At 64.1% G+C, this 23032-nt stretch overlaps 3 protein-coding genes across 5 annotated transcripts; 1 reads left to right on the top strand and 2 right to left on the bottom strand.

The window, feature by feature from the left end:
• Positions 1-549: 549 nt before the first annotated feature.
• LYPD3 (LY6/PLAUR domain containing 3) lies at positions 550-10334 on the bottom strand. Of its 2 annotated transcripts, XM_065048319.1 has the most exons (5): positions 10182-10333; positions 5169-5291; positions 4215-4391; positions 2826-2963; positions 550-1665 (listed from the first exon to the last, which is right to left on the bottom strand). In XM_065048319.1, the coding sequence occupies exons 1-5, from the start codon at positions 10249-10251 to the stop codon at positions 617-619; spliced, it is 1557 nt and encodes a 518-aa protein (XP_064904391.1). In that variant the 5' UTR covers positions 10252-10333; the 3' UTR covers positions 550-616. The 2 variants fall into 2 exon arrangements, with proteins under 2 accessions (XP_064904391.1, XP_064904392.1); XM_065048320.1 differs by lacking the exon at positions 2826-2963 and having other exon boundaries at positions 10182-10334.
• A 1702-nt stretch (positions 10335-12036) lies between these two features.
• Positions 12037-17077, bottom strand: LOC135578107 (putative surface-exposed virulence protein BigA). 2 transcript variants are annotated; one of them, XM_065048317.1, is made up of 3 exons: positions 17035-17077; positions 14200-14772; positions 12037-14097 (listed from the first exon to the last, which is right to left on the bottom strand). In XM_065048317.1, exons 1-3 carry the CDS (start codon positions 17060-17062, stop codon positions 12203-12205), a joined length of 2496 nt encoding a protein of 831 aa, XP_064904389.1. In that variant the 5' UTR covers positions 17063-17077; the 3' UTR covers positions 12037-12202. The 2 variants fall into 2 exon arrangements, with proteins under 2 accessions (XP_064904389.1, XP_064904388.1); XM_065048316.1 differs by having other exon boundaries at positions 12037-14772.
• Positions 17061-22079, top strand: LOC135578110 (basic salivary proline-rich protein 3-like). The gene is made up of 4 exons (XM_065048324.1): positions 17061-17069; positions 19637-20744; positions 21716-21864; positions 21980-22079. The coding sequence occupies exons 1-3, from the start codon at positions 17061-17063 to the stop codon at positions 21724-21726; spliced, it is 1128 nt and encodes a 375-aa protein (XP_064904396.1). The 3' UTR covers positions 21727-21864; positions 21980-22079.
• Positions 22080-23032: the final 953 nt, after the last annotated feature.

Here is a 23032-nt window from a genome sequence, read left to right on the forward strand (position 1 = left end):
GGTTTAAAGGGACACGAACTCCTGGGACCTTCCCCGAACTCCTGGGTCCCCTATTTGAATCCCTCCCGAACTCCTGGGTCCCTCCCGAACTCCTGGGTCCCTCCACGAACTCCTGGGTCCCCTATTTGGGTCCCTCCCGAACTCCTGGGTCCCTATTTGGGTCCCTCCCGAACTCCTGGGTCCCCTATTTGGGTCCCTCCCGAACTCCTGGGTCCCTATTTGGGTCCCTCCCGAACTCCTGGGTCCCTCCCGAACTCCTGGGTCCCCTATTTGAATCCCTCCCGAACTCCTGGGTCCCCTATTTGGGTCCCTCCCGAACTCCTGGGTCCCTCCCGAACTCCTGGGTCCCTATTTGGGTCCCTCCCGAACTCCTGGGTCCCCTCCCGAACTCCTGGGTCCCCTATTTGGATCCCTCCCGAACTCCTGGGTCCCCTATTTGGGTCCCTCCCGAACTCCTGGGTCCCTCCCGAACTCCTGGGTCCCTGGGGCACTCCTGGGTCCTTCCCCACCTCCTTGGTCCCCCCCCCAAATCAATCAGACTCCACCCCCTTATTCCACCACAACCGTTTATTGGCTCCTGTGATTGGGGGGCGGGGCTTGTTTACCCCCTCCCCCCTTAGAGGAGGGGCCAGAGCAGCAGGGGGAGGAGCCACGAGGCCCCGCCCACGGGGTGGCCCCGCCCCACCGGCCCCTTGGTGCCGCCCTTCCCCTCTATGGCAGATCTGCCGGCGGCCATCTTGTCCCCGGCGGCCATCTTGGCGCTGACGTCACCGCTGACGTCACCGTTGACCTTGGTGACGTCATCACCCACCCCAGTGACGCTCCCGTTGACCCCGGCGGCCATATTGACTTTGGCCTTGTCGCCATTGACGTCACCGTTGATGCTTCCGTTGACCCCTATGACATCACTGCTGACCCTGATGACGTCACTGTTGACCCCCGTGACATCACTGTTGACCCCACTGATGCTTCCATTGACCCCCTTGACATCACCGTTGACCCCTATGATGTCACCGTTGACGTCAACGTTGACCCCGTTGACACTTCCATTGACCTTGATGACATCACCACTGACCTTGATGACATCACCACTGACCCCGCTGACATCACCATTGCCCCCGGCGGCCATATTGGCGCCATCCTTCCCGCCATTGACGTCACCGTTGACGTCACCGTTGACCCCCATGTTGCTTCCGTTGACCCTGATGACATCACCATTGACCTCGATGACATCACCATTGACCTTGATGACATCACCATCGCCCCCGGCGGCCATATTGGCGTCATCCTTCCCACCACTGACATCACCGTTGACATCACCGTTGACCCCCATGACATCACCGTTGACCCCCATGACATCACCGTTGACCCCCATGACATCACCGTTGACGCCGCTGCCCCCGGCGGCCATGTTGGCGCGGGTGGCGGCCATCTTGGGGGTGGCGGCCATCTTGCTGGGGCCGGTGGGCGTGGCCGTGTGGGCGTGGCCGTGGGGGAGGAGCTGCAGGCGGGGCAGGTGGGGCTGGAAGAGGCCGGGGGGCCCGTTGCAGAGGTCGCCATGGCAACAGGAGCCGCTCAGCGCCGCGTCCCCGTCCCCCCGCGCCGACTCCGAGCAGTTGGCGTCGCTGGCGCAGCCGCGAACCTCGCGCCACAGCCGCCGGCCGCCTGCGGGGGGCGGGGCGTCACGCACAGGCCACGCCCACCCCCCCATAGGGTCACTTAGCCCCGCCCACCCCCCGCTATAGGGCGGGAATTGCGGCCTGTGGGAGTAGCGAGGCCTGTGGGCAACCATTAGGCCCCATATGGTTCCCATGGAGACCAATACCCCCCCACATGGTTGCCATGGTGACCAAGAGGCCACGCCCCATCAATGGCGGCCTATGGGGCCCATTGGCCACACCCCCTGTTCCTATAGGGTCACTTAGCCCCGCCCACCCCCCGCTATAGGGCGGGTATTTGGGCCTGTGGGAGTAGCGAGGCCTGCGGGCAACCACTAGGCCGCACATGGTTGCCATGGAGACCAATAGCCCCCCCCATGGTTTCCATGGAGACCAAGAGGCCACGCCCCCATCAATGGTGGCCTATGGGGTCCATTGGCCCCGCCCCCTTCCCCATAGGGTGCTCATTGGGGCCTGTGGGAGTAGCGAGGCCTGCGGGGTCGCCATGGCAACCACTAGGACCCCCCCATGGTTGCCATGGTGACCAAGAGGCCACGCCCCCACCAATGGCGGCCTATGGGGCCCATTGGCCACACCCCCTGTTCCTATAGGGTCACTTAGCCCCGCCCACCCCCCGCTATAGGGCGGGAATTGGGGCCTGTGGGAGTAGCGAGGCCTGCGGGCAACCAGTAGGCCCCATATGGTTACCATGGAGACCAATACCCCCCCACATGGTTGCCATGGTGACCAAGAGGCCACGCCCCCATCAATGGCAGCCTATGGTGTCCATTGGCCCCGCCCCCTTCCCCATAGGGTGCTCATTGGGGCCTGTGGGAGTAGTGAGGCCTGCGGGCAACCAGTAGGCCGCACATGGTTACCATGGAGACCAATAGCCCCCCCATGGTTGCCATGGAGACCAAGCCATGGAGACCCCATCAATGGTGGCCTATGGGGCCCATTGGCCCCGCCCCCTTCCCCATAGGGTGCTCATTGGGGCCTGCGGGGTCACCATGGCAACCACCCCCCCCCCCCCCCCAGGATCCCATAGCAACCCCCAGGCCCCGCCCTCTCCCTCCCATTGGCTCCCACCGTCCCACCCCGTGCCGCCGCGCTCCCATTGGCCCCGCGCCGTGCCCGGCCCCGCCCCCCGCCCGCCATTGGCCGTACCCAGGGTGAGGGTGGCGTTGCCGTGGAAACAGGCGCGCTGGGGGCCGGCGCACGGCACCACCCGGGGGCGGGAGCACGCGCCGTCGTCCGGGCAACCGAAGCAGCGCAGCCCATTGGGCGGGGCCGGGCTGGCGGGGGCTGGGGGCGGGGCCACAGGTGGACACACTGACCCCCATGACCCCCACTGACCCCCATTGAACCCCCATTGACCCCCATAACCCCCCACTGACCCCATTGACCCCATTGATCCCCATTGACCCCCATAACCCCCACTGACCCCATTGACCCCCATTGACCCCATTGACCCTCATAACCCCCCATTGACCCCCATTGACCCCATTGACCCCCATAACCCCCCATTGACCCCATTGACCCCCATAACCCCCCATTGACCCCCATAACCCCCCATTGACCCCCATTGACCCCATTGACCCCATTGACCCCCATAACCCCCCATTTACCCCATTGATCCCATTGACCCCCATTGATCCCATTGATCCCCATTGACCCCATTGACCCCATTGACCCCATTGATCCCATTGACCCCATTGACCCCATTGACCCCATTGATCCCATTGATCCCATTGACCCCATTGACCCCCATTGACCCCATTGATCCCATTGACCCCATTGACCCCATTGACCCCATTGACCCCCATTGACCCCATTGATCCCATTGACCCCATTGACCCCATTGACCCCATTGACCCCATTGATCCCATTGACCCCACTGATCCCATTGATCCCCATTGACCCCATAACCCCCATTGACCCCCATTGACCCCCATAACCCCCCATTGACCCCCATAACCCCCCATTGACCCCATTGATCCCATTGACCCCATTGATCCCATTGACCCCATTGACCCCATTGACCCCACTGACCCCCCATTGATCCCCATTGACCCCATTGATCCCATTGATCCCATTGACCCCATTGACCCCATTGATCCCATTGATCCCATTGACCCCATTGACCCCTCCACTTCCTCCCACTGACCCCCACTGACCCCCCATTGACCCCCATAACCCCCCATTGACCCCATTGATCCCATTGACCCCATTGACCCCATTGATCCCATTGACCCCATTGACCCCATTGACCCCCATAACCCCCCATTGATCCCATTGATCCCATTGACCCCATCGATCCCATTGACCCCATTGACCCCACTGACCCCCATTGACCCCATTGACCCCCCCAGTTCCTCCCATTGACCCCCATTGATCCCACTGACCCCCATATCCCCCCATTGACCCCCATTGACCCCCCCAGGTCCTCCCATTGATCCCCATTGACCCCCATTGACCCCCCATTGACCCTCATTGACCTCATTGACCCCCATAGACCCCCATTGCCCCCTTGCCCCGCCCACTTCCGGTGCGTACCGACATCTGGCAGCGCCTCTTCCTGCCCGAGCGGAAGTTCCGCGTTGCAGCCCCGCCCCTCCCGGCAGTGGCGCCGGCGGGAAAACAGCACGAGCCCGGCCAGCTGCAGCGCGCGGGCGTGGCTTCCGGGCTGGCCCCGCCCACAGCCCCGCCCCCCCAGCCAGAACCGCCCGTGGCCTGCGGAGGGACCCAGGAGTTCGGGAGGGGACCCAGGAGTGCCCCAAGGGACCCAAATAGGGGACCCAGGAGTTCGGGAGGGACCCAGGAGTTCGGGAGGGGACCCAGGAGTGCCCCAGGGACCCAAACAGGGGACCCAGGAGTTCGGGAGGGACCCAGGAGTGCCCCAGGGACCCAAATAGGGGACCCAGGAGTTCGGGAGGGACCCAGGAGTGCCCCAGGGACCCAAACAGGGGACCCAGGAGTTCGGGAGGGGACCCAGGAGTTCGGGAGGGGACCCAGGAGTGCCCCAGGGACCCAAACAGGGGACCCAGGAGTTCGGGAGGGACCCAGGAGTGCCCCAGGGACCCAAATAGGGGACCCAGGAGTTCGGGAGGGACCCAGGAGTGCCCCAAGGGACCCAAATAGGGGACCCAGGAGTTCGGGAGGGACCCAGGAGTGCCCCAAGGGACCCAAATAGGGGACCCAGGAGTTCGGGGGACCCCTCATCCCCCCCTCCCCAATATGGGACCCAGGCGTCCGGGCCCCACACCCCTCATAGGGGACCCAGGAGTTCGGGAGGGACCCAGGCGTCCGGGGGACCCCCCATCCCCCCTCATAGGGGACCCAGGCGTTCGGGACTTCCCCATCCCCCCCCCATATGGGACCCAGGGGTCCGGCCCCACACCCCCCATAGGGGACCCAGGAGTTCGGGAGGGACCCAGGAGTTCAGGGAGGGACCCAGGAGTTCGGGAGGGACCCAGGAGTTCGGGAGGGACCCAGGAGTCCGGGACTCACTCCAGGCCACCGCCCCCAGGGCCTCGACGCAGACGTCACTTCCTGTGGGGCAGATGACAAGCTCCGCCCCTCGGCAGCTGCCGGCGTCCGACCCGCAGTGCAGGCACTGCAGCCCCATAGAGCCTGCCCCATAGATTGACCCATAGATTGACCCATAGGGACCCATAGGGACCCATAGATTGACCCATAGATTGACCCATAGGGACCATAGGGACCCATAGATTGACCCATAGATTGACCCATAGATTGACCCATAGATTGACCCATAGAGTGACCCATAGAGCCTGCCCCATAGATTGACCCATAGATTGACCCATAGGGACCCATAGGGACCATAGGGACCCATAGAGTGACCCATAGAGTGACCCATAGGGACCCATAGGGACCATAGAGACCCATAGGGACCCATAGGGACCCATAGGGACCCATAGAGTGACCCATAGAGTGACCCATAGAGTGACCCATAGATTGACCCATAGATTGACCCATAGATTGACCCATAGGGACCCATAGGGACCCATAGGGACCCATAGAGTGACCCATAGGGACCCATAGAGACCCATAGGGACCCATAGAGTGACCCATAGAGTGACCCATAGAGTGACCCATAGAGTGACCCATAGAGTGACCCATAGGGACCCATAGGGACCCATAGAGACCCATAGGGACCCATAGGGACCCATAGAGTGACCCATAGAGTGACCCATAGAGTGACCCATAGGGACCCATAGGGACCCATAGAGACCCATAGAGACCCATAGAGACCCATAGGGACCCATAGATTGACCCATAGGGACCCATAGGGACCCATAGGGACCCATAGAGACCCATAGGGACCCATAGATTGACCCATAGAGTGACCCATAGGGACCCATAGAGACCCATAGAGACCCATAGGGACCCATAGATTGACCCATAGGGACCCATAGGGACCCATAGATTGACCCATAGAGTGACCCATAGGGACCCATAGGGACCCATAGGGACCCATAGAGACCCATAGAGACCCATAGGGACCCATAGATTGACCCATAGAGTGACCCATAGGGACCCATAGGGACCCATAGGGACCCATAGAGACCCATAGAGACCCATAGGGACCCATAGATTGACCCATAGATTGACCCATAGAGTGACCCATAGATTGACCCATAGGGACCCATAGAGACCCATAGGGACCCATAGATTGACCCATAGAGTGACCCATAGAGTGACCCATAGAGTGACCCATAGGGACCCATAGAGTGACCCATAGGGACCCATAGGGACCCATAGATTGGCCCATAGATTGACCCATAGATTGACCCATAGGGACCCATAGAGTGACCCATAGATTGACCCATAGGGACCCATAGGGACCCATAGATTGACCCATAGGGACCCATAGGGACCCATAGAGACCCATAGATTGACCCATAGGGACCCATAGAGACCCATAGATTGACCCATAGGGACCCATAGGGACCCATAGAGACCCATAGAGACCCATAGAGACCCATAGAGACCCATAGGGACCCATAGATTGACCCATAGGGACCCATAGGGACCCATAGGGACCCATAGATTGACCCATAGATTGACCCATAGATTGACCCATAGAGACCCATAGAGTGACCCATAGAGACCCATAGAGACCCATAGAGACCCATAGAGACCCATAGGGACCCATAGAGTGACCCATAGAGTGACCCATAGGGACCCATAGGGACCCATAGATTGACCCATAGATTGACCCATAGATTGACCCATAGAGACCCATAGAGTGACCCATAGAGACCCATAGAGACCCATAGGGACCCATAGGGACCCATAGATTGACCCATAGAGTGACCCATAGATTGACCCATAGAGACCCATAGAGTGACCCATAGGGACCCATAGGGACCCATAGAGACCCATAGAGACCCATAGAGACCCATAGGGACCCATAGAGACCCATAGGGACCCATAGGGACCCATAGAGACCATAGAGACCCATAGGGACCCATAGAGTGACCCATAGAGACCCATAGATTGACCCATAGGGACCCATAGAGTGACCCATAGATTGACCCATAGGGACCCATAGGGACCCATAGAGACCCATAGATTGACCCATAGATTGACCCATAGAGTGACCCATAGGGACCCATAGGGACCCATAGAGACCATAGAGACCATAGAGACCCATAGAGACCCATAGAGACCATAGAGACCCATAGAGACCATAGACACCCATAGAGACCATAGAGACCCATAGATTGACCCATAGAGACCCATAGAGACCCATAGAGACCCATAGAGACCCATAGAGACCCATAGATTGACCCATAGGGACCCATAGGGACCCATAGGGACCCATAGACTGACCCATAGGGACCCATAGGGACCCATAGAGACCCATAGATTGACCCATAGGGACCCATAGAGACCCATAGAGACCCATAGATTGACCCATAGGGACCCATAGATTGACCCATAGGGACCCATAGAGACCCATAGAGACCATAGAGACCCATAGAGACCCATAGAGTGACCCATAGACTGACCCATAGGGACCCATAGGGACCCATAGAGACCCATAGATTGACCCATAGATTGACCCATAGAGTGACCCATAGAGTGACCCATAGAGTGACCCATAGGGACCCATAGGGACCATAGATACCCATAGAGTGACCCATAGATTGACCCATAGGGACCCATAGATTGACCCATAGGGACCCATAGGTTGACCCATAGGGAGGTACAGACCCATAGATCCTGCCCCATAGATATAGACCCATAGATATAGACCCATAGATATAGACCCATAGAGCCCTGGTACCCACCCAGCCCCACAAGTGCCCTCAGCCCCCCAAGTCCTGCCCCACAAGCACCCCATAGATAACCCCCAGCCCCACAAGTGCCCCCATGTCCCCAGCCCCCCAAGTGCCCCCCATGTCCCCAGCCCCCCAAGTGCCCCCCATGTCCCCAGCCCCACAAGTGCCCCCATGTCCCCAGCCCCCCAAGTGCCCCCCATGTCCCCAGCCCCCCAAGTGCCCCCCATGTCCCCAGCCCCACAAGTGCCCCCATGTCCCCAGCCCCCCAAGTTCCTCCAGCCCCCCAAGTGCCCCCCAAGTGCCCCATAAGTCCCCCAGCCCCCCAAGTGCCCCCCATGTCCCCAGCCCCCCAAGTGCCCCATAAGTCCCCCAGCCCCCCAAGTTCCTCCAGCCCCCCAAGTGCCCCATAAGTCCCCCAGCCCCCCAAGTTCCTCCCAGCCCCCCAAGTGCCCCCTTGTCCCCAGCCCCCCAAGTTCCTCCCAGCCCCCCAAGTGCCCCATGTCCCCAGCCCCCCAAGTGCCCCCCATGTCCCCAGCCCCCCAAGTGCCCCACATGACCCCAGCCCCCCAAGTGCCCCCCATGTCCCCAGCCCCCCAAGTGCCCCATAAGTCCCCCAGCCCCCCAAGTTCCTCCCAGCCCCCCAAGTGCCCCCATGTCCCCAGCCCCCCAAGTGCCCCATAAGTCCCCCAGCCCCCCAAGTGCCCCATAAGTCCCCCAGCCCCCCAAGTGCCCCCATGTCCCCAGCCCCCCAAGTGCCCCATAAGTCCCCCAGCCCCCCAAGTTCCTCCCAGCCCCCCAAGTGCCCCCATGTCCCCAGCCCCCCAAGTGCCCCATAAGTCCCCCAGCCCCCCAAGTGCCCCATAAGTCCCCCAGCCCCCCAAGTTCCTCCCAGCCCCCCAAGTGCCCCCATGTCCCCAGCCCCCCAAGTTCCTCCCAGCCCCACAAGTGCCCCCCATGTCCCCAGCCCCCCAAGTTCCTCCCAGCCCCCCAAGTGCCCCATGTCCCCAGCCCCCCAAGTGCCCCCCATGTCCCCAGCCCCCCAAGTGCCCCATAAGTCCCCCAGCCCCCCAAGTGCCCCATAAGTCCCCAGCCCCCCAAGTGCCCCCATGTCCCCAGCCCCCCAAGTGCCCCATAAGTCCCCCAGCCCCCCAAGTGCCCCATAAGTCCCCAGCCCCCCAAGTGCCCCCATGTCCCCAGCCCCCCAAGTGCCCCATAAGTCCCCCAGCCCCCCAAGTGCCCCCATGTCCCCAGCCCCCCAAGTGCCCCATAAGTCCCCCAGCCCCCCAAGTGCCCCCATGTCCCCAGCCCCCCAAGTGCCCCATAAGTCCCCAGCCCCCCAAGTGCCCCATGTCCCCAGCCCCCCAAGTGCCCCCCATGTCCCCAGCCCCCCAAGTGCCCCACATGACCCCAGCCCCCCAAGTGCCCCCCATGTCCCCAGCCCCCCAAGTGCCCCATAAGTCCCCAGCCCCCCAAGTGCCCCCATGTCCCCAGCCCCCCAAGTGCCCCATAAGTCCCCCAGCCCCCCAAGTTCCTCCAGCCCCCCAAGTGCCCCATAAGTCCCCAGCCCCCCAAGTGCCCCCATGTCCCCAGCCCCCCAAGTGCCCCATAAGTCCCCAGCCCCCCAAGTGCCCCCATGTCCCCAGCCCCCCAAGTGCCCCATAAGTCCCCCAGCCCCCCAAGTTCCTCCCAGCCCCACAAGTGCCCCCCATGTCCCCAGCCCCCCAAGTGCCCCATAAGTCCCCCAGCCCCCCAAGTTCCTCCCAGCCCCCCAAGTGCCCCCCATGTCCCCCAACCCCCCAAGTTCCTCCCAGCCCCCCAAGTGCCCCATAAGTCCCTCAGCCCCCCAAGTGCCCCCCATGTCCCCAGCCCCCCAAGTGCCCCATAAGTCCCCAGCCCCACAAGTGCCCCCATGTCCCCAGCCCCCCAAGTGCCCCATAAGTCCCCAGCCCCCCAAGTGCCCCCATGTCCCCAGCCCCCCAAGTGCCCCATAAGTCCCCAGCCCCCCAAGTTCCTCCCAGCCCCCCAAGTGCCCCCCATGTCCCCAGCCCCCCAAGTGCCCCATAAGTCCCCAACCCCCCAAGTGCCCCCCATGTCCCCAGCCCCACAAGTGCCCCCATGTCCCCAGCCCCCCAAGTGCCCCATAAGTCCCCAGCCCCCCAAGTTCCTCCCAGCCCCCCAAGTGCCCCCACGTCCCCAGCCCCCCAAGTCCCACCTGGCGGCAGCAGCAGCAGCAGCAGGACCCGCAGCCCCCCCGGCGCTGCCCCCCCGGCCCGGCCCCACATCGCGGCTGTTCCGTGGGGCGCGGCCGCCGCCCCCACTTATGGGCGCGGGAAGCGGGCGGGGCGGGGGCGGGGCCGCCGGGGGGGGCCCCGCCCCATAGGGGTCAATGACCCGCCGAGCCGGCCCCATAGGTCCCGCCCCATAGATCCTGCCCCATAGATCCTGCCCCATAGATCCTGCCCCATAGATCCTGCCCCATAGAGCTGTGCTATAGCCCAGCCCCATAGGTCCTGCCCCATAGATCCAGCCCCACAGATCCTGCCCCATAGAGCTGTGCTATGGCCCAGACCCAGAGATCCTGCCCCATAGAGCTTTACTATAGCCCAGCCCCATAGATCCTGCCCCATAGAGCTGTCTCCATAACCCTGCCCCATAGATCCTGCCCCATAGATCCTGCCCCATAGAGCTGTGCTATAGCCCAGCCCCATAGATCCTGCCCCATAGAGCTGCCCCATAACCCTGCCCCATAGATCCTGCCCCATAGATACTGCCCCATAGAGCTGTGCTATGGCCCAGCCCCATAGGTCCTGCCCCATAGATCCTGCCCCATAGATCCTGCCCCATGAAGCTGTGCTATAGCCCAGCCCCATAGATCCTGCCCCATAGATCCTGCCCCACAGAGCTGCCCCCACAACCCTGCCCCATATATCCTGCCCTATAGATCCTGCCCCATAGAGCTGTGCTATAGCCCAGCCCCATATATCCTGCCCCATAGAGCTGCCCCATAGATCCTGCCCCATAGATCATGCCCCATAGAGCTCTGCTATGGCCCAGCCCCATAGATCCAGCCCCATAGGTCCTGCCCCATAGATCCTGCCCCATAGATCTTTACTATAGCCCAACCCCATAGAGCCACCCCAGAACCCTGCCCCATAGATCTGCCCCATAGCTCTGCCCTACAGACCCCTGCCACCCCCCTGCCCCATAGATCCACCCCATAGCGCTGCCCCATAGATCTGCCCCATAGATCCCTACCATCCCCTCCGCCCCATAACTCAGCCCCATAGATCTGCCCCATAGATTCACCCCATAGTTCTGCCCCACAGCACAGCCCCATGAATGAACCCCACAAACCTGCCCCACAGCTCCTGCCCCACAGATCTGCCCCATAACCCGGCCCCATAGACCCAAATCCCAGCCCCATAGATTCCCCCCCCCCCCCAGCCCTGACTCACCCCCCAAGTGACTCACCCCATAGCGGGGGGGGAGGGGCGCCCCGCCCCACACGGGTGGGGCCCGAACGCCTGGGTCCCCCCGGGGGGCAGGGCGGGGCGGGGGGGGAGGGGTGGGACCCAGGCGTCCGGGCTCCCCTCCCCCGCCCCGAGCTCAGCAGCAATTAACGAGCTTTAATTAATGAGAGAGAAATAATAGGGGGTGGGGGGAGGGGGAGACACCGGAGAGGGGACCCAGGCGTCCGGGCCCCATAGAGAGACTCTTGCCCCATAGATCCCTCCTGACCCATAGATTCCCCTCTACCAGCTCCCCCAAAAAAGGGACCCAGGTGTCCGGGAGGGACCCAGGAGTTCGGACCCCCCCCCCGTACTCCTGGGTCCCCCCCAGAACTCCTGGGTCCCTGGGGCACTCCTGGGTCCCCCCCGAACTCCTGGGTCCCTGGGGCACTCCTGGGTCCCTTCCTGAACTCCTGGGTCCCTGGGGCACTCCTGGGTCCCTTCCCCAACTCCTGAATCCCTGGGGCACTCCTGGGTCCCTTCCCGAACTCCTGGGTCCCTGGGGCACTCCTGGGTCCCTCCCGGACGCCTGGGTCCCCCAATGAGCTCACACAGAGATGGTCAATCCCATTGAGTTTTATTCATTACAACTGGGGGTGGGTCCCGAACTCCTGGGTCCCACCCGAACTCCTGGGTCCCCCGGGGGCACTCCTGGGTCCATCACTGCAGCAGGAGGGGGAGGGGCAGCAGCAGGAGGGGGAGGGGCCGCAGGGCGGGGGCGGGGCTACTGAGCCCCTGAGGCCCCGCCCGCAGGGTGGCGGGGGGGGGAGGGGGGGGGGCAGAGCGGGGGAGGGGCCGGCGCCGCCCCCATGACGTCATCGTCCCCAATGGGGGTCCCGGTGACCACGTCCCCATTGGTGGTGCCGTCCCCATTGTCCCCTATGGGCGCCGTGGTGACAAACGCCATTGTGTGGGCGTCACCCCCATTGGGGTCACTGGTGACACTGGGCTGTTGGGTCACATCCAATACGACGTCCCCATTGGTGGTGACGTCATCATGGTCCCCAACGGGGGACCCGGTGACAACGTCCCCATTGGTGGAGACGTCCCCATAGACCCCAGTTGGGGCCCCATTGGGGTCACTGGTGGTGACGTCATCAGTGTCACATCCCAGGGGGGTGGTTCCAGCGTCCCCATTGGTGGTGGCATCTCCATAGACCTCGGTGACGTGTCCCCAAGTGTCCCCATGGACGCAGGTGGCACCGGGTTGGCCGGCTGGCCCCATCGCTGCATCCCCATTGGTGGTGACGTCATCACTGTCCCCAACGGGCGCCATGGTGACAAACGCCATTGTGTGGGTGTCACCCCCATAGACCCCAGTGGGGGCCCCATTGGGGTCACTGGTGACACTGGGCTGTTGTGTCACATCCAATACGACGTCTCCATTGGTGGTGACGTCATCATTGTCCCCAACGGGGGACCCGGTGACAACGTCCCCATTGGTGGAGACGTCCCCATAGACCCCAGTTGGGGCCCCATTGGGGTCACTGGTGACACTGGGTGGCTCTGTCCCCCCCATATTAACGTCCCCATTGGTGGTGACGTCATCAGTGTCACATCCCACGGGGGTGGTTCCAGCGTCCCCATTGGTGGTGGCATCTCCATAGACCTCGGTGACGTGTCCCCAAGTGTCCCCATGGACGCAGGTGGCACCGGGTTGGCCGGCTGGCCCCATCGCTGCATCCCCATTGGTGGTGACGTCATCACTGTCACCAACAGGGGACCCGGTGACCACGTCCCCATTGGTGGTGACGTCCCCATTGTCCCCTATGGGCGCCGTGGTGACAAACGCCATTGTGTGGGCGTCACCCCCATTGGGGTCACTGGTGACACTGGGCTGTTGGGTCACATCCAATACGACGTCCCCATTGGTGGTGACGTCATCATAGACCCCAGTTGGGGCCCCATTGGGGTCACTGGTGGTGACGTCATCAGTGTCACATCCCACGGGGGTGGTTCCAACGTCCCCATTGGTGGTGGCATCTCCATAGACCTCGGTGACGTGTCCCCAAGTGTCCCCATGGACGCAGGTGGCACCGGGTTGGCCGATTGGCCCCATCGCTGCATCCCCATTGGTGGTGACGTCATCATTGTCCCCAACAGGGGACCCGGTGACCACGTCCCCATTGGTGGTGACGTCATCATTGTCCCCTATGGGCGCCGTGGTGACAAACGCCATTGTGTGGGTGTCACCCCCATTGGGGTCACTGGTGACACTGGGCTGTTGGGTCACGTCCAATACGACGTCCCCATTGGTGGTGACATCATCATAGACCCCAGTTGGGGCCCCATTGGTGGTGACGTCATCAGTGTCACATCCCACGGGGGTGGTTCCAGCGTCCCCATTGGTGGTGGCATCTCCATAGACCTCGGTGACGTGTCCCCAAGTGTCCCCATGGACGCAGGTGACACCGGGTTGGCCGGCTGGCCCCATTGCTGCATCCCCATTGGTGGTGACGTCATCACTGTCCCCTATGGGCGCCGTGGTGACAAACGCCATTGTGTGGGTGTCACCCCCATAGACCCCAGTGGGGGCCCCATTGGGGTCATTGGTGACACTGGGCTGTTGGGTCACATCCAATACGACGTCCCCATTGGTGGTGACGTCATCATGGTCACCTATGGGGGACCCGGTGACAACGTCCCCATTGGTGGTGACGTCATCATAGACCCCAGTTGGGGCCCCATTGGGGTCACTGGTGGTGACGTCATCAGTGTCACATCCCACGGGGGTGGTTCCAGCGTCCCCATTGGTGGTGGCATCTCCATAGACCTCGGTGACGTGTCCCCAAGTGTCCCCATGGACGCAGGTGGCACCGGGTTGGCCGGCTGGGCCCATCGCTGCATCCCCATTGGTGGTGACGTCATCACTGTCACCAACAGGGGACCCGGTGACCACGTCCCCATTGGTGGTGACGTCATCACTGTCCCCAACGGGCGCCGCGGTGACGTTGGTGTCGCCCCCATAGGCCCCAGTTGGGTCCCCATTGGGGTCACTGGTGACACTGGGTGGACTGGTCCCCTCGCTGATGACGTCATCGGCAGGTGTCCCCTCGCCGGTGACGTCATCGGCCGCCGTGACGTCATCAATGACGTCATCGGCCGCCGTTACCCCTTCGCTGGTGGCGTAGTCGGCAGGAGTCGCCCCGTTGATGACGTCATAGGGTGTCGTGGTCCCCTCGCTGATGACATCATCGGCGGGTGCTCCCTGGTCGATGACGTCACGGGCGGGCGGGGGAGGGGCGGGGACGGGGCGGGGACAGGGCGGGGCCGCGACGCAGCGGCCAATGGCGGCTGGGGGGAGGGGCCAAGATAGGGACCTATAGGGGCCTATGGGGCTGGGGAGACCCCGAGAGAGCCCATAGGACCCTATAGAGCCCCATAGACCCTATAGACCCTATAGATCCCCATAGAGCCTATAGATCCCATAGATCCCCACAGCACCCCATAGTGCCCCATAGACCCTATAGAGCCCTATAGATCCTTATAGTGCCCTATAGACCCCCATGGATCCTATAGATCCTCATAGCACCCCATAGTGCCCTATAGACCATGTAGAGCCCTATAGATCTCCATAGATTCCCCATAGAACCCTATAGTGCCCCATAGACCCTATAGATCCCCATAGCACCCCATAGTGCCCTATAGACCCTGTAGAGCCCCATAGCACCCTATAGATCCCCACAGAGCCCCCTAGAACCCTATAGTGCCCTATAGACCCTATGGATCCCTATACCACCCTAATGCCCTATAGATCCCCATGGAGCTCCATAGCAACCCAGAGTGCCCTATAGACCCTATAGTGCCCCATAGACCCTATACGTCCCCATAGCACCCTATAGAGCCCCACAGCACCCATAAGACTCTACAGCACCCTATGGCACCCATAGAGCCCCATAGCACCCTATAGACCCCCAGAGGCCCTATAGATTCCCATAGCACCCTATAGTGCCCTATAGACCCTATAGACCCCATAGAGCCACACAGCACCCATAAGACTCTACAGCACCCTATAGCACCCATAGAGCCCCATAGCACCCTATAGACCCTATAGATCCCCATAGAGCCCCATAGCACCCTATAGACCCTATAGCCCCACAAGAACCCCCATAGCGCCCCATGGCACCCACCCCACCCCACCCTATGGGACCCATAGAGCCCCCTATAGGACCTATTGCACCCTATAGCGGCCCCCTATAGCACCCATGGGACCCTATAGCCTCCCATAGCACCTTATAGAACCTGTAGCACCCATATCAACCCCCTATGGCACCCATAGAACCCCCATAGAACCTATAGCACCCATGGGACCCCCCAGCACCCATAGCACCCATAGGACCCCCCATAGCATCCATACCCCTATAGCACCCATAGCCGCCCATAGCACCCATAGGACCCTATAGCACCCATAGGACCCATAGGACCCCCATAGCACCCATAGCCCCCTATAGCACACATAGGACCCTATAGCACCCATAGCACCCATAGGACCCCCCCTAGCACCCATAGCACCCATAGGACCCCCCCAGCACCCATAGGATCCTATAGCACCCATAGGACCCCCCCAGCACCCATAGGATCCATAGGACCCCCATAGCACCCATAGGACCCCCCCCAGCACCCATAGGACCCTATAGCACCCATAGGACCCCCCATAGCACCCATAGGATCCTATAGCACCCATAGCACCCATAGCACCCATAGGACCCCCATAGGACCCATAGCACCCACAGGACCCCCCCATAGCATCCATAGCACCCATAGGACCCTATAGCACCCATACGACCCCCGTAGCACCCATACCCCTATAGTACCCATAGCACCCATAGGACCCCCCCCAGCACCCATAGGACCCTATAGCACCCATAGGACCCATAGCACCCATAGGATCCTATAGCACCCATAGGACCCATAGCACCCATAGCACCCGTAGGACCCTATAGCACCCATAGCCCCCCACAGCACCCATAGGACCCCCCGTAGCACCCATAGGACCCATAGGACCCCCCATAGCACCCATAGGATCCTATAGCACCCATAGCACTCATAGCACCCATAGCACCCATAGGACCCCCCGTAGCACCCATAGGACCCTATAGCACCCATAGGACTCATAGGATCCTATAGCACCCATAGCCCCCCATAGCACCCATAGGACCCCCCATAGCACCCATAGGACCCTATAGCACCCATAGCACCCATAGGACCCTATAGCACCCATAGCCCCCCATAGCACCCATAGGACCCCCCACAGCACCCATAGGACCCCCCACAGCACCCATAGGACCCATAGGACCCTATAGCACCCATAGGACCCTATAGCACCCATAGCCCCCCATAGCACCCATAGGACCCCCCATAGCACCCATAGCACCCATAGGATCCTATAGCACCCACAGCACCCATAGCCCCCCCCAGCACCCATAGGACCCCCCATAGCACCCATAGGACCCTATAGCACCCATAGCACCCATAGGATCCTATAGCACCCATAGCCCCCCACAGCACCCATAGGACCCTATAGCACCCATAGCCCCCCGCCCCTCCCCCACCCACCGAGCAGCAGCAGCAGCCGCAGCCCCATGGTCCGGGCGGGTGGGGGAGGGGACGCGGGGTGCCCCCCTTTATCCGCCCCTCCCCCCCCGCCCCTCCCCCCCCGGGCCGGGCCCTGCGGGTGGGGGGAGGGGCGGCGGCGACACCCCGGAATGTGGGGAACCCGCCCCGCCCCCGCGCGGGGACCCAGGCATCCGGGAGGGACCCAGGAGTTCGGGGCGGCCCCACCCCCACACCCGCACCGCAGCACCCGCGGGACCCAGGCGTCCGGGACCCACAGGATACGGGACCCACAGGACAGGGGACCCAGGCGTCCGGGACCCACAGGATACGGGACCCACAGGACAGGGGACCCAGGCGTTCGGGACCCACGGGATACAGGACCCACGGGATAGGGGACCCAGGCGTTCGGGACCCACGGGATAGGGGACCCAGGCGTTCGGGACCCACGGGATAGGGGACCCACAGGACAGGGGACCCAGGCGTTCGGGACCCACGGGATACGGGACCCATAGAATAAGGGACCCAGGCGTTCGGGACCCACGGGATAGGGGACCCATAGAATAAGGGACCCAGGCGTTCGGGACCCACAGGATACGGGACCCATAGAATAAGGGACCCAGGCGTTCGGGACCCACGGGATAGGGGACCCAGGCATTCGGGACCCACAGGATACGGGACCCACAGGACAGGGGACCCAGGCGTTCGGGACCCACAGGATACGGGACCCACAGGACAGGGGACCCAGGCGTTCGGGACCCACGGGATACAGGACCCACGGGATAGGGGACCCAGGCGTTCGGGACCCACGGGATAGGGGACCCACAGGACAGGGGACCCAGGCGTTCGGGACCCACAGGATACGGGACCCACAGGACAGGGGACCCAGGCGTTCGGGACCCACGGGATACAGGACCCACGGGATAGGGGACCCAGGCGTTCGGGACCCACGGGATAGGGGACCCACAGGACAGGGGACCCAGGCGTTCGGGACCCACGGGATACGGGACCCAGGCGTTCGGGACCCACAGGATAGGGGACCCACAGGATAGGGGACCCAGGCGTTCGGGACCCATAGACATTAGGGGACCCAGGCGTTCGGGACCCACAGGATACGGGACCCATAGAATAAGGGACCCAGGCGTTCGGGACCCACGGGATAGGGGACCCAGGCATTCGGGACCCACAGGATACGGGACCCACGGGATAGGGGACCCACAGGACAGGGGACCCAGGCGTTCGGGACCCACGGGATAGGGGACCCAGGCGTTCGGGACCCATAGACATTAGGGGACCCAGGCGTTCGGGACCCACGGGATACGGGACCCATAGAATAAGGGACCCAGGCGTTCGGGACCCACAGGATACGGGACCCACAGGATAGGGGACCCAGGAGTTCGGGACCCACAGAACAGGGACCCAGGCGTTCGGGACCCATAGACATTAGGGGACCCACAGGATAGGGGACCCAGGCGTTCAGGACCCATAGAATAAGGGACCCAGGCGTTCGGGACCCATAGACATCAGGGGACCCAGGAGTTCGGGACCCACAGAACAGGGACCCACAGGATAGGGGACCCAGGCGTTCGGGACCCACAGACATTAGGGGACCCAGGCGTTCGGGACCCACAGAACAGGGACCCATAGACATCAGGGGACCCAGGCGTTCGGGACCCACAGGTTAAGGGACCCAGGCGTTCGGGACCCATAGACATTAGGGGACCCAGGCATTCGGGACCCACAGTAAAGGGACCCAGGCGTTCGGGACCCATAGACATCAGGGGACCCAGGCGTTCGGGACCCACAGAACAGGGACCCACAGGATACGGGACCCAGGCGTTCGGGACCCATAGACATTAGGGGACCCAGGCGTTCGGGACCCACAGGATACGGGACCCACAGGATAGGGGACCCAGGCGTTCGGGACCCACGGGATACGGGACCCATAGAATAAGGGACCCAGGAGTTCGGGACCCACAGAACAGGGACCCAGGCGTTCGGGACCCATAGACATTAGGGGACCCACAGGATAGGGGACCCAGGCGTTCGGGACCCATAGAATAAGGGACCCAGGCGTTCGGGACCCATAGACATCAGGGGACCCAGGAGTTCGGGACCCACAGAACAGGGACCCATAGACATTAGGGGACCCAGGCGTTCGGGACCCACAGAAAAGGGACCCAGGCGTTCGGGACCCATAGACATTAGGGGACCCAGGCGTTCGGGACCCACAGAATAAGGGACCCAGGCGTTCGGGACCCATAAACATCAGGGGACCCAGGCGTTCGGGACCCACAGAATAAGGGACCCAGGCGTTCGGGACCCATAGACATCAGGGGACCCAGGCGTTCGGGACCCACAGAAAAGGGACCCAGGCGTTCGGGACCCATAGACATTAGGGGACCCAGGCGTTCGGGACCCACAGAATAAGGGACCCAGGCGTTCGGGACCCATAAACATCAGGGGACCCAGGCGTTCGGGACCCACAGAATAAGGGACCCAGGCGTTCGGGACCCATAAACATCAGGGGACCCAGGCGTTCGGGACCCACAGAACAGGGACCCAGGCGTTCGGGACCCATAGAATAAGGGACCCATAGATTAAGGGACCCAGGCGTCCGGGCCCCTTGGCCCAGTTTCCCGCCCGTGGGCGGTTTTTCCCCGCGGGGCCGGACACGTGCGGGGGACCCAGGTGTCCGGGGGGACCCAGGAGTTCGGGTCACACCCCTCCCCCCCCCCACCCCGCCCCGGACGCCTGGGTTCCCACGAGCCACGTGCCGGGAACCCGCGGCCGCAATGACAGCCCCGAGCCCCTCCCCCACCCACGCGCGGCCGAACCCACGGGGCGGGGCCTCAGGGGACCCAGGAGTGCCCCAAGGGACCCAGGAGTCCGGGAAGGACCCAGGAGTGCGGGAGGGGACCCAGGAGTTCGGGAGGGACCCAGGAGTTCGGGAGGGACCCAGGAGTTCGGGGAGGGACCCAGGAGTGCGGGAAGGGACCCAGGAGTTCGGGAGGGACCCAGGAGTCCGGGAAGGGACCCAGGAGTTCGGGAGGGACCCAGGAGTTCGGGAGGGACCCAGGAGTTCGGGGAGGGACCCAGGAGTGCGGGAAGGGACCCAGGAGTTCGGGAGGGACCCAGGAGTGCGGGAAGGGACCCAGGAGTTCGGGAGGGACCCAGACGTTCGGGGAGGGACCCAGGAGTTCGGGAAGGGACCCAGGAGTGCGGGAGGGACCCAGGAGTTCGGGAGTGGACCCAGGAGTGCCCCAGGGACCCAGGAGTTCGGGAGGGACCCAGGAGTGCCCCAGGGACCCAGGAGTTCGGGAGGGACCCAGGAGTGCCCCAGGGACCCAGGAGTTCGGGAGGGACCCAGGAGTTCGGGAGGGACCCAGGAGTTCGGGGGGGGGACCCAGGAGTTCGGGAAGGACCCAGGAGTTCGGGAAGGACCCAGGCGTTCGGGGGGACCCAAGAGTGCCCCAGGGACCCAGGAGTTCGGGGGCACCCAACTAGGGGACCCAGGCGTCCTGCTCCCCCCCTCCCCCCTCCCTCGGCGCACGCGCACGTTGTGGGCGTGTCTGCGCGTGCGCGGGGGGCGGGGCGGGGAAGGGGGGGCGGGGCTCCGGGGGCGTTTCCCGCTCGGCGGGGTCGGCCCCGCCCCCCCGCGCACGCGCGCACCGGAAGCGGCGGCCGAGGCGGCGGCGGCGGCTCCGCGGCCGGTGAGCGGGAGCGGGGCCGCGGGGGATTGTGGGAACGGGGCGGACCCCCCCCCCCCCCCCCCCAACCGCGCGGGGGATTGTGGGAAACGCCGCTGCCCCCCCCCGCTCATCCCCCCCCATGGGCCGCGGGCGCGCGGGGGATTGTGGGAGGGGGCGGGGCTTCGCGGGTGGGCGGGGCTTAGTGGATACTGGGCGGGGCCTGGGGATGCCGTGTGGGGACTGGGGGGGTGTGGGCGGGGCTTGGGGGGGTGTGGGCGGGGCCTGGGAGACGATGGGTTCTGGCAGCCGGGGGGCGGGGACTCGGGGGGGTCCAGGGCCTGAGGGGCGGGGCCTGACGAATGGGGCGGGGCTCGAGATACAGTGGGCGGGGCCTTCGGATGTTGTGGGCGGGGCCTCAGACTTGATGGGGGGCTGGAACCTGGTGGGCGGGGTCTGAGCGCAGTGGGCGGGGCTTGGGGCGATGGGTGGGGCTTAGTGACTAGTGGGCGGGGCTTGGGATATATTGTTGACCCTGGGATGTTGTGGGCGGGGCCTGAGACTTGATGGGGGGCTGGGACCTGGTGGGCGTGGCTTGGGTCTGTGGGTGGGGCTTGAGATGTCAAGGGCGTGGCCTGAGTGCAGTGGGCGGGGCTTATGGGGTCCAGGGCTGGGTGGGCGGGGCTTGGGATCCAGTGCTGGGGCTGGGGCATTGTGGGAGGGGCTTGGGACGTTGAGGGCGGGGCTTGGGGCAGTGGGCGTGGTCTGGGATGTTGAGGGCGTGGCTTGGGGCTGTGGGTGGGGTCTTGGTCATTGTGGGCGGGGCTTGGGGATGTGGGCGGGGTCTGGGGTGTTTGTGGGCGGGGCTTGTAACTGTGGGTGGGGTCTAGGTAGTTGTGGGCGGGGCTTGGGGCTGTGGGCGGGGTCTTGGACGTTGAGGGCGGGGCTTGGCGCGGTGGGCGTGGCCAGAGCCCCAGTGGGCGTGTCTGGCGCAGGGCGGCCATGATGGCGGACGGGCGGCGGCCGGGGGAAGTGGGCGGGGCCGAGGGCGGAGCCTTCGCGGGGGAGGAGGAGGAGGAGGAAGAGGAAGAGGAAGACGAGGAGGAAGAGGAAGAGGAGGAGGAGGAAGAGGAAGCGGCGGCCGGTGAGCGGGGGAGGGGCCGGGGGGGGCGGGGCTTCCAGGTGATACAGGGTCCCTGGGGCACTCCTGGGTCCCTTGGGGCACTCCTGGGTCCCCTCCCGAACTCCTGGGTCCCCAGGGCCGCGGGCGCCGCCCGAGGACGAGGACGAATCAGAAACGTCGGTGTCGTCGGGGGAGAGCGGGACCTGCCCCTCCCCCACCCCCAACGGCTGCGCAGGTACCAACCGCCCCTCCCCCGCCCCGGACGCCTGGGTCCCTCCCGAATGCCTGGGTCCATGGGGCAGTCCTGGGTCTGTTTTGGGGGGTTTTGGGGCATTCCTGGGTACCCCCGAACTCCTGGGTCCCTTGGGTCCCTCCTGTGTCTGTGGGTCCATCCTGAGTCCCTTGGGGCACTCCTGGGTCCCTGGGGCACTCCTGGGTCCCTCCTGTGTCCTCCCGAACTCCCGGGTCCCTTGGGTCCCTCCTGGGTCCCTCCTGAGTCCCTTGGGGCACTCCTGGGTCCCTTGGGTCCTCCCGAACTCCTGGGTCCCTTGGGTCCCTCCTGGGTCTGTGGGTCCGTCCTGGGTCCTTGGGGCACTCCTGGGTCCCTTGGGGCACTCCTGGGTCCTTGGGGCACTCCTGGGTCCCTTCTGGATCTGTGGGGCACTCCTGGGTCCCTTGGGGCACTCCTGGGTCCCCACTCTCTCCCCTCCCCCCCCAGGTTCCCGCCGCCGCCGCTCCGACCTCCGCCCGTTCCCATCCCCCGCCCCCACATCCGCGGGAGGGGGCGTGGCCGGCGGGGGCGTGGCCTCCTCGCCGCTGGGCGGAGCCTCCCCCGATTGGCACGAGTGCCCCGAGTGTGGGCGGAGCTTCGGCACCTCCCGCGCCCTCAAGGTCCACCGCAGCTACCACGTGGGCCGCAAGAGGCCCCGCCCCCCCGCCCCGCCCCCGCCCCGCCCCCACGCCGCCCCTCCCCCCGCCCCCTCCCCCACCCCTCCCCCCCCCCCTCCATTACATCTGCGCCGAATGCGGCGTCGGCTTCGCCGCCCCCGCCGCGCTGGGCGCCCACCGCTGCCGCCCCGCCCCCCCCCGCGCCCGCCCCGCCCCCCCCGCCGCCCCGCCCCCGCCCGGCCCCGCCGCCCCGCCCCCTCCCCCCCCCGCCGCCCCTCCCCCCTTCCGCTGCACCGAGTGT

Source organism: Columba livia, unplaced genomic scaffold (assembly GCF_036013475.1).
Source record: "Columba livia isolate bColLiv1 breed racing homer unplaced genomic scaffold, bColLiv1.pat.W.v2 Scaffold_588, whole genome shotgun sequence".
Taxonomy (NCBI): Eukaryota; Metazoa; Chordata; class Aves; order Columbiformes; family Columbidae; genus Columba; species Columba livia.